The following is a 14906-nucleotide window of genomic DNA, read 5'->3' on the forward strand; positions in this document are numbered from 1 at the left end:
ACCCTACCCACTTAGATAGCATTTCTGTAGATTTAGATAGCATTTTGATACAGACTTATAGCATGTTATGTAGACAGCACTATAATTGCATTGTATATAGTCATAGCACACCATAGTACATAATGTATAGCATAGTAGTATATATGTATAGTTTATATGTATAGTTTCATTATATAGATATTCCACTGTTACTTTCTTAGCTTACGCATGTTTCATGATAAATGCTTTTATGTGATGTATTCCCATGTTTTTGTTCTTGCTTAATGTAAGTCGCTCTGGATTAAGAGCGTCTGCTAAATGCCTAAATTGTAAATTGTAATGGAGGCCACATTAAATTAACAGAGAGTCATAAAAATATTTTCCAGACGCATTAAATTACATTATTTAATGATGTGTAAAATCAAGAATAGTTTATAAATAAATACAATACGTTATAAATGGGTTTTTTGTGACCAACTTTTTATCTTTTATTTAAAAAAAAGTTGGTCACAAAAAAAAAAAGTTATAAATGTTTTAATAATCATTTACAAATGGCTTATTCATTAATGGTAAACAACTTACTAATACTGTATAAATGATTTTAGCATTTAGCAAACATTTACGAATGTCAATGTTTAAAGATTCTTTAAATGTTCTACAATGTTATGGGTGCAGTACTTTAGTTAGACTAGTCATTGGTCCGACAAACGACAACCCACCTCAAACCCTAACCTAACAATAACCGCAAGCACGGGAGCAGGCGCTAGTCCGCATGTCAGACTAAAGGCTCATACATAGTCTGGATTTCCGGTGGTGAGGTGACCACCGAACTACAACATGACGTCACTGAGGTGACCACCGAACTACAACATGACGTCACTGAGGTGACCACCGAACTACAACATGACGTCACTGAGGTGACCACCGAACTACAACATGACGTCACTGAGGTGACCACCGAACTACAACATGACGTCACTGAGGTGACCACCGAACTACAACATGACGTCACTGAGCCGCGGTGAAGAGCAAACCACCGCCACCGCTCCAGCCCTTCTCTCTGTTTTTACTCACCACCGCTTGACGTTATTTTGCGGTGGTCGCGGTGGTCAGCTCACCACCCGAAATCCAGACTATGAATAGGCCTTAATGCTCCGTCGGATTTACATGCGGTCCCCCAATGTAATCATCATCAATGTTAACATGTTATAATGATTGACCAATGTATATAAATAGCTTATGAATCATTAGTTCTTTATCTACAAATAGCTTATAAATATTATATAACTTTAGATAATAATGTATTAATAATGAACAAATGTATATAAATGGCTTATTCATGAATAGTTTACTACTTACTAATAATGTATAAATTATGTGTAAACAGTTATAAATGTTTAGGTAAACATTTACGGATGTCAACAAAGTCTGTTCATGATTATTACTCATCTACAAACTGCTTTAAATGTTTATAAATAACAGGTTGTTATTGTAAAGTGTTACCGCCTTTGTTTACAAGAGGGTCCACCTTGTTCAATTCATCAAAACATTTAGAGACATTGTTCCCTAGTGTGCATACGTTGGTGTTTTTTCAGGTTACTCGACTGGCTGAAACTCATGGCACAATGTTTACAATGGAAAGGTTTTTCTCCAGTGTGGACACGCTGGTGTGTCTTCAGGGTTTGTGACACACTGAAACTCTTGTCGCAATGTTCACACTGAAAAGGTTTGTCTCCATTGTGGACACGCTGGTGTGTCTTCAGATTTCCTGCCTGTTTGAAACTCTTGTCACAATGTTCACACTGAAAAGGTTTATCTCCAGAGTGGATACGCTGGTGTGTCCTCAGATTACCTGACAGACTGAAACTCTTGTCACAATGTTCACACTGAAAAGGTTTTTCTCCCGTGTGGATACGCTGGTGCTTCTTAAAGTCACCTGACTGACTGAAACTCTTGTCACAATATTTACACTGGAAAGGTTTTTCTCCAGTGTGGATGCGTTGGTGTATGTTCAGGTGACTTGACTGACTGAAACTCTTGTCACAATGCTTACACTGAAAAGGTTTTTCTCCAGTGTAGACACCTCCACTTGTCTCACCCCAATCATCACTGTCTTCAGTGTCTTCAGTGTCAGATTCCAGTTCAACTTCAACTTCAACTTCAGAGCAGTCTTTAATGTGTGGAGGCTCTGGTTCCTCCTGGAGCAGACTCTGCTGTTCAGGAGAAACTTCCTCTTTACACACAACCATGTGCGCGATGTCTAGGAGCAGAAACATAACATGATGGTCAACACCAGATTCATGAAATGTAAATATATTTTTCTTCCATATATATATATATCTTCCATGTACTGTACATATGCATACCGTATATTACCAAATAGTAGCCCAGGCGGTTAATGTACTAAATCGATTCAGACCCGGGAACTTATAAGGAACCAGGCCGTTTATTTATTTTTGCACCGGCCTGCACCGGGCCATTATTTGGTTACAGTTCCTGTCGAGCATGTTTTTTTAGTGAAACTTTTAAAAGGTATGATAAACATACATCTTTTTGATTTAATATTGAGAATAGGGGAGCTTATAGGCAGCTCCTGCTGCTTAATTGATTTGACCCAGATTCGTGCAAACAGACTGGCATGATGTCATTAGTTATTTGGTAGCACAGCTGCATGTGTAAAATTCCAATATTGGCTATAATCATTTCAAAAGGCATATATAGCCTACTCTTAATATATTCTTTCAAATGAGGTTTGGCCTTACAGATCAAAAATACATGTGCTAAGATTTTTAATTAATTAATTGTCAACGCTGCTGGTTGTCGAACATGCGCTGCTCCCGTGCTTGCGGTTATGTTTAGGATAGGGTTAGTAATTTCGGAACAATGACATGGCATCGGAGAGGGACGAGCCAAAACAGCATGTCACACGTCAGAACTTGCCTACGTCACCCCATAGGAATGCATAGTGTCATAGCTGGCTCATGCTATGACAAAACATCAGGATGTTTTTTAAATAATAGGCCTATAACAAAAGGAACTAAAGAGGGACTGCAGTACTGAACACAACTATACGGATGCTATGGAGTGTGTAGTCAGTACGTCAGTGGTGTAAGTGTAGTGTATGGATGTGTGATACATGGTGTGGTGCATGTGTGGATGGAAAGGATAATCAAACATCAATGAAAGGAGGCATGGAGTCTAAAGCAGGGAGTGGAGGCAGCAGGTCTGCCTCCTCTGGATCTCTCATCTCAAGTGGCAGGAGCATTGTATTTATAGCCTCAGGGAGACACCGGGCCCAGGGGCTCTCCCATTAGCCATCAGGCCAATGCCCCACCCAGGAGACACCGGGCCCAGGTGCTCTCCCATTAGCCATCAGGCCAATGCCCCACCCAGGCTCACCTACAGGATGACAGTTAGGCAGGCACATCCACTACTCATATGTGTGGGGCATCACAATAGAAAAAATGTCTGTGGGGATTTCACTATTTTAGCCAATTTATATGACATGTCTATTGTCTGCTATGCACTCGATATTTTTTGTAAATAATCCAGCAGCCATTTTCTTTTTCGTATCGATAGGGAAACAGAGCTTGCAGTGGATTGGGGCGTGTCTTAAATCAACCAGGCTGGCGGTTTCTCCCGGCCACCCCAAGATAAGCGGTCTTCTGTGGGTGTAACTGTAAGGTGACTCGGTGTCTGGTTATGGAGGCTTTTCCCCCCTATCCCCTATCTCAGTGGTTCCCCTAGGGGTACTTGAGGGAGTTCCAGGGGGTACCTAGTTCAATTAGAGATATAGTTAGGAACCAAATGGACACTTATGGGTCTGTAACTCTGAGGGTTACCCTAATGGGTCCATTTGGTTCCATTTGTACACTCTCAGAGTTAAATTAACAGTGTTTTTTCAATATAAATTGGGGTACCAGAGATAGAAATGCATAATGCATGTGAAACTGGGGGGGGGGGGGGGGGTGCTTGAAATGAATGTTTCGGAATCACTGCTAGAGCCGTAGAAATCCTCCCTTATCGGGGTCACTGGCATGTGTTTTCAAATGGGGCGTCCGTGGCCTAATAAATGTTTATTTGGGGGTCCTTGACATGAAAAGGTTTGGGAACCACTGCCCGCTATCTATCTACTAGATAAGATTTGTATAGTGGACAGGACAGGACAGGGACAGTTCGACTATAGGCCCATCTATTCTTTATTTTTGAAAGGAATGATAGTTTAGTGAAATAAAAACGTTCACACTCTGTTCAGCACGGCTGGCAGTCGGCGACTGTAGCATTTCCCCGGCTCATATCATCATGACCATCCTCACGTGAGGCGTATAATGATCATGATCATGAAGCTCAGCTGTTGTGTTTCGAGTTGCAAAATTGTGACATCCAAGCAGAGTTAACTCCAATTTGGAGTAGGCTATACTCTAGCTATGAGGGTGTTTTGTGTATAAGCTCAACCAGGCCGAAGTCTTAGACTTTTTCTAAAACTTTCTAAAATCTTTGATAGATATGCATCATTATTTTTAAAAGGGAAATGTCCCTGGTTCTCCCCCTTTAACAAACTATTTTAAAATCGGTAGGAATTTCTGTTCTGAGATTGTGATCGAGTTCAAGGTTCAAGCAGTCCTTCTCAAATGCCCCCATGCTACCAAAATGTAACCAGGCATTTCTGGCTTTCATGAGCTGTGTGACAGACACACCCTGTTCTAGATGCTTTGGCCTATAGAGCGTCGCAGTCCTGCCCCCTTTCATGACGATGCCAGGCCCAGGAAATGATTCCCAATGCACATTTCCCATAGACATTTCAAAATGTAGACGGTTACACAGGTTTGCTCCAAGGTGTTTGCTTTTTATTCAAAACACCATAAGTAATACACAACGTTTCGGCCGTGAACGGCCTTCATCAGGTGATAATCGGTTCTTGACTTACTCACCAGAGGGAAAAGAAATTGATAACATCCTAATTCCTAAACAAACACTGGCACATTATCCAATCTGACAACGCCTTTAAATCAGCGTACGAAGGACCACCACAGATAGTATACAAAAGGGCACCTAACATCAGATCGATGTTGGTGAGATCTGATCATAACCGCCAAACACCTCGTACCTTCCTGGACAAAAATGTCCCTACAGGCAATTTCAAATGTGGATCCACACAGTGTAACTTCACCACCAGATGTGACACGTTCAACCATCCACACACAGGCAAGGCCATCAAAATCAGAGGAACTATCACGTGCTTAACTACAAACGTTATATACATGTTGACGTGCCCGTGTGGCCTCTCATACGTGGGACAAACCAGTAGAGCCCTAAAAACACGTATTAGTGAACATAGATCCAACATCAGAAACACCAATCCCAAAAGCCCAGTAGCCCCACTTTAATAAAATGGGCCATGCTGTGGCATCGCTCCGATATGTGGGCATAGAGAGGGTGCAGCTACCATGGAGAGGTGGAGATATCCATAACCTCCTCCTAAGAAGGGAGGCATATTGGACCTACACCCTCCGCACACTACAACCCCATGGACTAAATGAGGACTATGAGTTATCTGCCTTCCTGTAAATAGTGAGCAAGGACTTAACAATCAGATTCCCCTGTGTGAACTGAACTACATGCCGACTCTTTATTCTATTCTTTTTGATATTTATACTTATTTTGGTCTTGTGAAGTATACTTCTCGGTATTTGTCTTTTATCTGCGTTCGTCCACTTTAAATTAATCTTGATGGCTTTACTGGCCAATGTCCAGAGAACCATTGATCTTGAATGTTAGCCTTCATGTGTCTCTTACCTGTTCCCTTTGATATTGTTCTGACTGACTAATACTATTTTGGAGCAGATTGCCCAAACTGTAAACTACTTTTGGTACCAAAATCTTTTTAAATCTTAAATCTTAAAAACAAACTAAAAAATGCAAAATCTCAAATATATAGAAAATATTTAAAAAATGTATTTAAAAAATACTAAAACAGTCTGTAACAAGCAAAAATACCAGCAAGTTTTATTGAAACTGTTCTTTCGAAACTGTGTTGTCTTATTGTAATCTTAACTTGCTGTGGTGGTCAGGGACTGCGACGCTCTATTTCCACTCTGTAGAACAGTGTAGGCTACAATGTGGTGCATGTTTTCTTTTTCTTTTATTGCATATTCAATTAATTTATTCTTTATTAGTGAAACAATGTACATAGCACGCAGGTACGTACAGTAAAACATTTAGGGATAACGTCCTGGGGACTTGTTTCCATTGTGGTCCTATAATATCCGGATATTATAATTTTCATGATATTTTTTGCCAAGATGATCCTATAGTGAAAATACGTACCTAGTTGTGGGTGGTCTTCAGGTTCCTCCTGTTTAATAGAAATGTCTTCAGGATCCTCCTGTTTAATAGAAATGTCTTCAGGATCCTCCTGTTTAACAGAAATGTCTTCAGGTTCCTCCTGTTTAATAGAAATGTCTTCAGGATCCTCCTGTTTAACAGAAATGTCTTCAGGTTCCTGTTTAACAGAAACGTCCCTGGCTGAGTCTGGAGAGTTCATCTTCACCTGCAGTCTGGTCTCCACACACTGGTCTGAAATGAAGCAAGTGAATAAGAACTTTAATAACAGGAGACCTACTGGAGAATATTACCAGTGATGTAAATAGGTTTTCAATGTGATGGGTCCTCCGGGATGCACAGGTGGTCATTCAAATGAGTCCCAAAAGGTTCTATGAGTCCCAAAAATAATAATAAAACATTTTTATTTTATTTTATAAAACATATTTAAAAATATCAAATATACAGTATATTTTTTAATGAAGGCTAGTGGTATTAGCAAGCACAACTCAGGTAAGAAATACTAATAGTGGGCAACAGTGGATTTAACATAGCTTAATATACCAACCAAAAGTTGTTTGCCGTTTCAATTATTGTACTTGCAAATAGGCTTGCCATTGTGGATGTAAAATAAAGTTGTGTTTCTTTGGAAAAGTGGAACTTAGAAGTCACTTGAGTCAGGGAAGAATGGCCTGCCCTACACAGTACACACGCATACACACAAGACAAGAGAAGTGTTCATACAGCTGCCATTAATAGTGCCGTTGATTGTCAGGGACCAGGGTCACGGTCAACGAGGCTTGTTAACCAGCTGGCGATCGCTACATTTACAGTCCAAACGTGTATATAAACATTCCGATTTCAAATAGAGAGGGGGGCTCTGTATGTACGTCAATAACAACTGGTGTACAAATACAGTGATTGTAGACAGTCACTGCTGCCCGAACCTGGAGTATGTGACTGTGAAATGCAGACCCTTCTACTTGCCTAGAGAGTTTACCGTTGTCATGACGACGGCTGTTTACATTCCACCGAATGCTAGCTTGGCTATCGGACAGTTACATGGCAGCATTAGCAGCCAGATGAGCAGACATCCTGACGCTGTACACATCGTAGCGGGGGACTTTAACCAGGCGGATTTGAAAGCAGCACTCCCCAAATTCCACCAGCATGTTAAATGTGCTACGAGAGGAGCTAACACTCTGGACAAGGTCTACTCTAACATCAAACTTGGCTACAGGGCAAAACAACTACCGCACCTGGGCAAGTCTGACCATATGTCCCTGCTTTTAATTCCTGCATATGCCCCCCTAAGGAAAACTGCCCCCACCATCACAAAAACTGTCAAAACTTGGCCTGAGGATGCCTCTGAGCAGCTGCAGGACTGCTTCGACAGGACCAACTGGGATGTTTTTGAACACCAGGACCTGAATGTGCTATATAAAAAATTGCACAGACAATGTCACAGTGGACAAACGCATCCGGGTCTACCCCAACCAGAAGCCCTGGATGACCCGGGAGGTCCAGCGGCTGCTGAAGGAGAGGAACACCGCCTTCAGGTCTGAGGCTAGGGCTAACTACAGCACAGCCCGAACGAACCTGAGGAGAGGCATCAGAGAGGCCAAGGCTGACTACAGGAGGAAGATCGAGGACCATCTGGACAGCAACAACAGCAGGCAGGTGTGGCAGGGAGTCCAGCAGCTTACCAACTACAGGACTACCGTCGGAGCTGTCGAGGGTGACGTCTCGTTGGCAGAGGAGCTAAACACCTTCTTTGCCCGCTTCGAGGCAGAGCCACCGGAGGCAGCAACGTCACACCCCACGGTCCACAGCAGCTTCACCTTCACAGTGGAGGAGCACGAGGTGAGGCGCACGCTGCGGGCCATCAACCCGAGGAAGGCTGCGGGTCCTGACGGCGTCACTGGATGTGTACTGAAGGACTGCGCGGACCAGCTGGCTGGGGTCTTCACCAAGATCTTCAACCAGTCCCTCGCCCAGTCCACTGTCCCACTCTGTCGGAAATCCTCCACCATAGTCCCCCTGCCCAAGAAGCGCAACATCTCCAGTCTAAATGACTACCGGCCAGTCGCACTCACACCAGTGGTGATGAAGTGCTTTGAGAAGCTGGTCCGGGGTCACATCACATCACTCCTGCCCCGTGGCTTTGACCCCCACCAGTTCGCTTACAGGGCCAATAGATCCACAGAGGACGCCGTGGCCACAGCCCTCCATGCTGCACTGTCCCACCTGGAGCAGCAGGGGAGCTACGCACGGATGCTCTTTGTGGACTTTAGCTCTGCTTTCAACACCATCCTCCCCCACAGACTGGTGGATGTTCTGGGGGAACTGGGTTTTCCACACAACACCTGCATGTGGATTAAAAGCTTCCTGTCTGGTCGCAGTCAGAGGGTGAGAGTGGGACAGCACATGTCTACGTCCCTCAGCCTCAGTACCGGCTCCCCACAGGGCTGTGTGCTGAGTCCGCTGCTCTACACCCTCTACACACACCAATGCACCCCCGCCCACCGCAGCAACACCATGGTGAAGTTTGCGGATGACACCACAGTAGTAGGGCTCATCTCCAAGGGAGATGAGTCTGCCTACAGGGATGAGGTGGTGCAGCTGACGGACTGGTGCAGAGAGAACAACCTGCTCTTGAACACATCCAAGACCCAGGAGCTGGTCATAGACTACAGGAGGAAGAAAACAGTCATTCCACCCCTGTTCATTAATGGGGACTGTGTGGAGAGGGTGTCCTCTTGCCATTTTCTGGGAGTCCACATGGAGGAGGGCTTGACCTGGAGCACGAACACCTCTGAGCTGCTGAAGAAAGCCCAGCAGAGACTCTACTTCCTGAGGGTGCTCAGGGGGAACAACATCACACAGAGACTGCTGGTGTCCTTCTATCGGTGCTCCATAGCATACTAACGTACTGCATATGTGTGTGGTACACCAGCTGTACAGTGGCGCAGAGGAAAAAGCTCCAGGGGGTCATAAATACGGCACAGAAGATCGTTGGCTGCCCTCTCCCCACACTGGAAGAACTACACAGAGACCGCTGTCATAAAAAAACTCTGAACATTATAAAAGACACTTCCCACCCCGCTCACTCACTGTTTGAACTGTTGCCATCAGGCAGACGGTACAGAGTGATCAAGTCCAAGACCAACAGATTCAGTAACAGCTTCTATCCCACAGCGGTAGTTGCACTCAATGCTGCTAAAAAATGATCTGTTGCTGCGACACTTTTTAGTTTCTATTATCTATTATCTATTACCTTCTATTACTATCTATTATCTTAAGTACAATAAGGGTTTGTTGTGCGATAACAGAGCATAGCAGAGAGGGTGATTGGCTGCCCTTTGCCTCACCTTGAGGCCCTGTTTAAGAGCAGGGCTCTGAGGAGGGCCAGGAAGATCATGGCTGACCCCGCACACCCAGGCCACAGTCTTTTTACCCCGCTCCCCTCAGGCAGGAGGCTGCGTTCCCTAAAGACTAAAACGGCCCGACACTCAAACAGTTTTTTCCCCATGACAATCCGGCTCCTCAATTCTGCTGGTCCACCCCCCCCCCCCCCCCCCCCCACCCCCACACCCCAGCCTCCTCACCACCTGACCCCGTTCTACCCTCCCCCTGAGTGGAATCGACTGACTGACTTAAGCTGACTGTCCTAGAAACTATTCATTATACGTATTTATTTAATTTTATTTCATTTCACTATCATTTTGCACAATGTTGTTTTTGCACTATCTTGTCCTGTTTTGCACTTAAATGTCATAACTGCACTCTGCTGTTCACCGAACCAAATTCCTAACATGTTTACATGAAATGGCAATAAAGTCTTCTGATTCTGATCTGATTCCGATAACAGCTGAAAATTACATGTTTGTGCATTAGTGCTGCTGGGGTTGTGCAATAACAAGAAGTCATGTGTGTTTTTGTTTTATCTTGTACAGTATGTTGTTTTGTGATATGATGCACTGATTGGTTGGCACTTTTAATTTCGTTGTACACGTTGCAATGACAAATAAAGATCTATCTATCTATCTATCTATCTATATAAAGTACTCGCCACATGTGCCACGGGTGTTAGAAATTTGCTGGTACAGCGATTAGCATTGCTGCATCCCGCGTTGTTTAATAAAAAGCATTTTTATCCGAGCAGTTTTTTTGCCATTGGCTTTCAACTACGCGCCCCTATCGGTCGGGAGGAGTGTGGCACTCGGTGTGTTCGATATAGGCCATGACTGTCATGATAATCATAACAGTCATGTTTCAGGTCTAATGCATAACGATCAATGTTATTCCAGAGTGGTCCAAGAAAGACGTTTAAAGACGATCAAGGTCTCATCATGTCGTGTCTCTCTCTTTCTCTGTGTGTGTGTGTGTGTGTGGGGGGGGGGGGGGGGAGAGGGGAGGAGGATTTCAGCGCATCGGTGTGTGACCGAAAAAGTGCTAGACTTCCACGTAGAACAGTGTGTGACAGAGAGAGTGCCATAGTCTTCAGTGCAGCCAGGATAAAGTTGCATCCTGTGGACGCAGAGGTTGTTGGTGTATTGCGTCCCATAACTATAAACTGCGTTTTGGGACGCAAAACGCAGGCAATTTTAATCTCTGATTATTGATAACAATAATATTTGCAGAAGCCAGGTAACCTAAGACCTAAGCCCAACTCCATATGAACCAGGATCTTGGGAAGATAAGGAAATTGATATGTCTGGATAAAAATCTTGCTTAATTTAAGATCACAGAATCCATCCGATCCCTAAGCTACGGATGAGCAGAGAGATGGACACACTCCGAGCCCCCCACCACACGTATAAAATGCCCTTTCTAAAACGGTTCGTCCCAATACTTGATTCTGATTGGCGGGTTACCGTCACGTAACCGTTGTAAATTCCACCGATAATCCACACCTTCAATCACTTTGTATCATCCTGCAGCCTTGTAGCTGTACTGGGGAAGGGGAGCACTTGATTGCCTTACACACGCTGGCCGTGCAGGCGTGTAAGCACCGCCCACACTCATAAGACTGTTAATGTGTGGCTCCAGGCAGCCCCGTAGGGACATCAAGCACTATTCTCCCGTCACATCAGCTGTTTAGACCGAAAATCAACCGACAATTCCCAGTAGGTTACTTATTACGCCGATCTTATCTAGCCGATCGGCTCGTCTGGAGCCTACTGGCTGCGATTGGCGTTGATGACACGTTAACCGATCTTATCGGTCTAGTCAAGTCTACTGGACGGGAGCCTACTGAAAATGACAAAATGACATACCCTCCCCTAAACTTAACCGCAAGCATGTCCTAATATTAACGCATGTTCGCCAACCTTAATCCTGTCATTTTGGTCTACTGCCTACTAAAAAGGACAAGCCTCCTCCTGTCGCAGCTACTTTTGTGAATGTACCTGAGACCTCTCGTGGCTTATTGCTTTATTTTAAACATTAATACATTTTTTTTCACCGGAAGGAAAAATCTTGCGTTTTTTTCTTGGAAATATCGGTAGAAAAATCTTGCTTTTTTTTCTTGGAAATATCGGTAGAGGCACAGTGGAGTAACTAAAAGTATTTTTCTTCCAGTGAAAAAAGAAAATCCTATTCTGGCCAAAAAGTGCATTTTACACATATGGTGGGGGGCTCAGAGTGCGTCCACCGTGGAAATTAAGTAGGCTTTCTAATAACACAAGACGTCTTTGTATTGGTGAGTAGAAACTGGCCTCTGTAAAATCTGAATCCCCCCCACCCCCCCCCCCTTTTCCCCTCACTGTATATGTATCTTTTCCCTTTTTGCTTCCTATATGATGAATTCCTGTTCTGTTCTTTAACTACATAGAAGTGTCTATTTGTATGTCTCTAAATGTTTTGATGAATTGAACAATGTGGACCCTGTTGTAAACAAGTGTAATGCTTAAATTGCCTCTGTCTGTCTTGTCTGTCTCCACTGCAATACTACAACACACTACGTTATGGTTAGCCTACATTAATAATAGTGGCATCAATGCAACCAAACAATGTTATTACTGTTGCTGCTAGCTAGTATTAACTACTGGTTGTTTATCACATAAACAAGCAGATATATAAGAGTAAATAGGCTACATCTCATCATATGTTCCATCTTAAAATATGAATTAATTATAAAAGATAAATAGAGTTAAGACTAGCCCTGGTCCAGTGCTTACAGCTAGTCTCTCTCACTGACGCCCTGCCGGACTCCCATCCACTGCTCACTAGCCGCCTTTCCCACTGCGTGCGAGGGTTTACAATTCCCCGAAAATAAACAAAACGACGTAACTACTCACCGACACAAAGCCTGCTAGACCTTGGTAAAAATCTAGCCCCTTTCGGGACCCTACGTAAAACTTTTCTGATATTTTGTTGAGTATTACGTTGGGTCCCTGCTCACTACTGTATTTTCGTATGGAAATTCCCATATGCGGATGTGGAGATTCTCTCTAAAATAGGACCCGCGGCATGTGACGCCATTATTTTCCTTGAGTTATTCTGAATTCGGTAACTTTAAGTAGCTATACATCCAGCTGCGAATATCTCCTGTGGCGCGGAAGCCGTTAAGTATTTTTAATCTTTGTTTGACCGATTTGGTCGCTTTATTTCTTCTTGTTTGTTTACCGTTTATTGTACCGCCTCCCGGTGTGCGGTTGGCTTGTGAGGCTACGTCCCTGCCTCTGATCTGCTGTGTCATAGCTATAGCGCCACTAGCTAGCCAGATAGGCGGTACAATGAGGTGTCAATAAACAAGGAAGGAAAAGAAGAATCCAAGCTTCCAAATCGGGCAAACATATATTAAAAATACTTAACGGCTTCCGCGCCACAGGAGATATTCGCAGCGGCATGTATGGGTACTTATACTTTACATATTCAGAAAGCCTCATACTGAAGAATATCGTCAAAGAGCGCGGGGAGGCGGTAAACATGTAAACATGAGCCAGTAAATGTTTTAATCAGGTGGCATGGACGACGTGGAACAGGACCCAATGCACTGGGTCGAACAAATGTCAGAAACTTCAGTAGCATTTGGGTTCTGCTTGGAGGGCTAGTAAAAATCTATTCTTGAAGCTGGGGAGCATCTCAGGCCCCAGCTTCTCTCTAAAATGCACTATTTTAGTCATTAAATAAAATGAATCCAACCAGATCGGCGCAGGCAGAACCCGAAAATGCCGTAATAAAGGAAATGACTGTCCGTTACATTGCTGTATTAAAATGGCACAAAGTGCAATTTAGAGAGAAGCTGCGGACCTGAGACGCTTCCCAGTTTCGAGAATATACTTTTACTAAGGTCTAGCAGGCTTTGTGTCGGTGAGTAGTTACGTCGTTTTGTTTATTTTCGGGGAATTGTAAACCCTCGCACGCAATGGGAAAAGCTCTAGTGAGCAGTGGATGGGAGTCCGGCAGGCCGGGCAGGGCGTCGGTGAGAGACTCGCTGTAAGCACAGGGCTAAGTAAAGACACAACGTGAATCAGTTCATCATCTTACCTGCTGTGTTTCACGGGTTGAGCTGCTAACAAACAAACGTCCTCCTGCTGCTTAACGACCACACTGTTTTCAAACTTGTCTTTTAAGTTTTTGTGTTATTATTAAAGTGTCAACAGTCCGGGGAACACACTGTAAGGTTGTGCACATGCGCACTATACCGCTGCTGCTGGAGCGTGCACGTACCATGAACGGTCACTAGGTGGAGCCATGGTAGCCTACAGCGAAATACTATGCCGCATAGGAATAATTGTATTATAGCAAATATACATTACACCAGTTGTTTTCAACCAGTGAGTTCCAGGTGGTCCCCAGCTAAATGGTGGAGAGTTGGTAAACAAATGGACCCTTATTAGATCTATATTTAACCCTTATATATCTTCAACTCTTGAAAGTGTACATGGACCCATTTCATTTTACACTCTCAAAAGTTGAAAAACATCTGCATTACTTAATTTACAAGAAGTATAGACAATTAGAGAATGTAGAAGAATTGTTATTTTGATCAACGTGTCACTCCCTTCACCTAAGTGTATAAAGTGATGCCTTAATAACTTGTAGATGTTGTGTTTTATTTTATTCATGTAGTTATGCGTATCCTTAACATATATGTGTAAATCAACATATATGACCTATATTTAGCATATATATAATGCATATATGAAATTGGACCCCTACACATATGTTGCACATATATGGGCATATATGCAGCATTCATATATGCGCGTATAGTGCATAATGTTGAACATATATGTGGCAATATAGGTTCATATAATTTATTTCCGTGTGGTCAGTACACCAGTTACTGCTCTGTGGGCAGGTTCCAAATCTAGCTGGAAAGGTAAAGCATCTCCACAAAGCTTCAACATACTGAAGCACAATGTACTCTAAAAAGATGGCTGTGTTGAAACCATTGTTAAGTTTTCACTGTCAGTGGACCAACACCATGCCGATAGCATGGCCTAAATCAGCACTGTGTTTTGTCATGTCCAGAGTCTCAACATGCAGGGCCCAGGAAATGATTCCCTGTTCATTTTCCTCATAGACATTTAAAAATAATAATATTTAAAGACCTTTTAAGCCTCGTACAAAGCCAACTGGAGTTGTGACAAATC

General features: G+C 43.4%; 2 protein-coding genes across 2 annotated transcripts in view; one reads left to right on the top strand and one right to left on the bottom strand.

The window, feature by feature from the left end:
* Positions 1 to 14906, top strand: part of b4galt1l (DP-Gal:betaGlcNAc beta 1,4- galactosyltransferase, polypeptide 1, like) — a 390521-nt gene that overhangs the window by 138841 nt on the left and 236774 nt on the right. The gene's annotated exons all lie outside the window — the stretch shown is intronic.
* LOC310873818 (uncharacterized protein) lies at positions 1470 to 7309 on the bottom strand (the record flags this gene model as incomplete). The annotated part of the gene is made up of 4 exons (XM_083786369.1): positions 1470 to 2239; positions 6307 to 6555; positions 6973 to 6997; positions 7301 to 7309. The coding sequence occupies 4 exons, from the start codon at positions 7307 to 7309 to the stop codon at positions 1530 to 1532; spliced, it is 993 nt and encodes a 330-aa protein (XP_083642495.1). The 3' UTR covers positions 1470 to 1529.

This window comes from Protomyctophum parallelum (assembly GCF_964188405.1).
Source record: "Protomyctophum parallelum genome assembly, chromosome: 16".
NCBI lineage: Eukaryota > Metazoa > Chordata > Actinopteri > Myctophiformes > Myctophidae > Protomyctophum > Protomyctophum parallelum.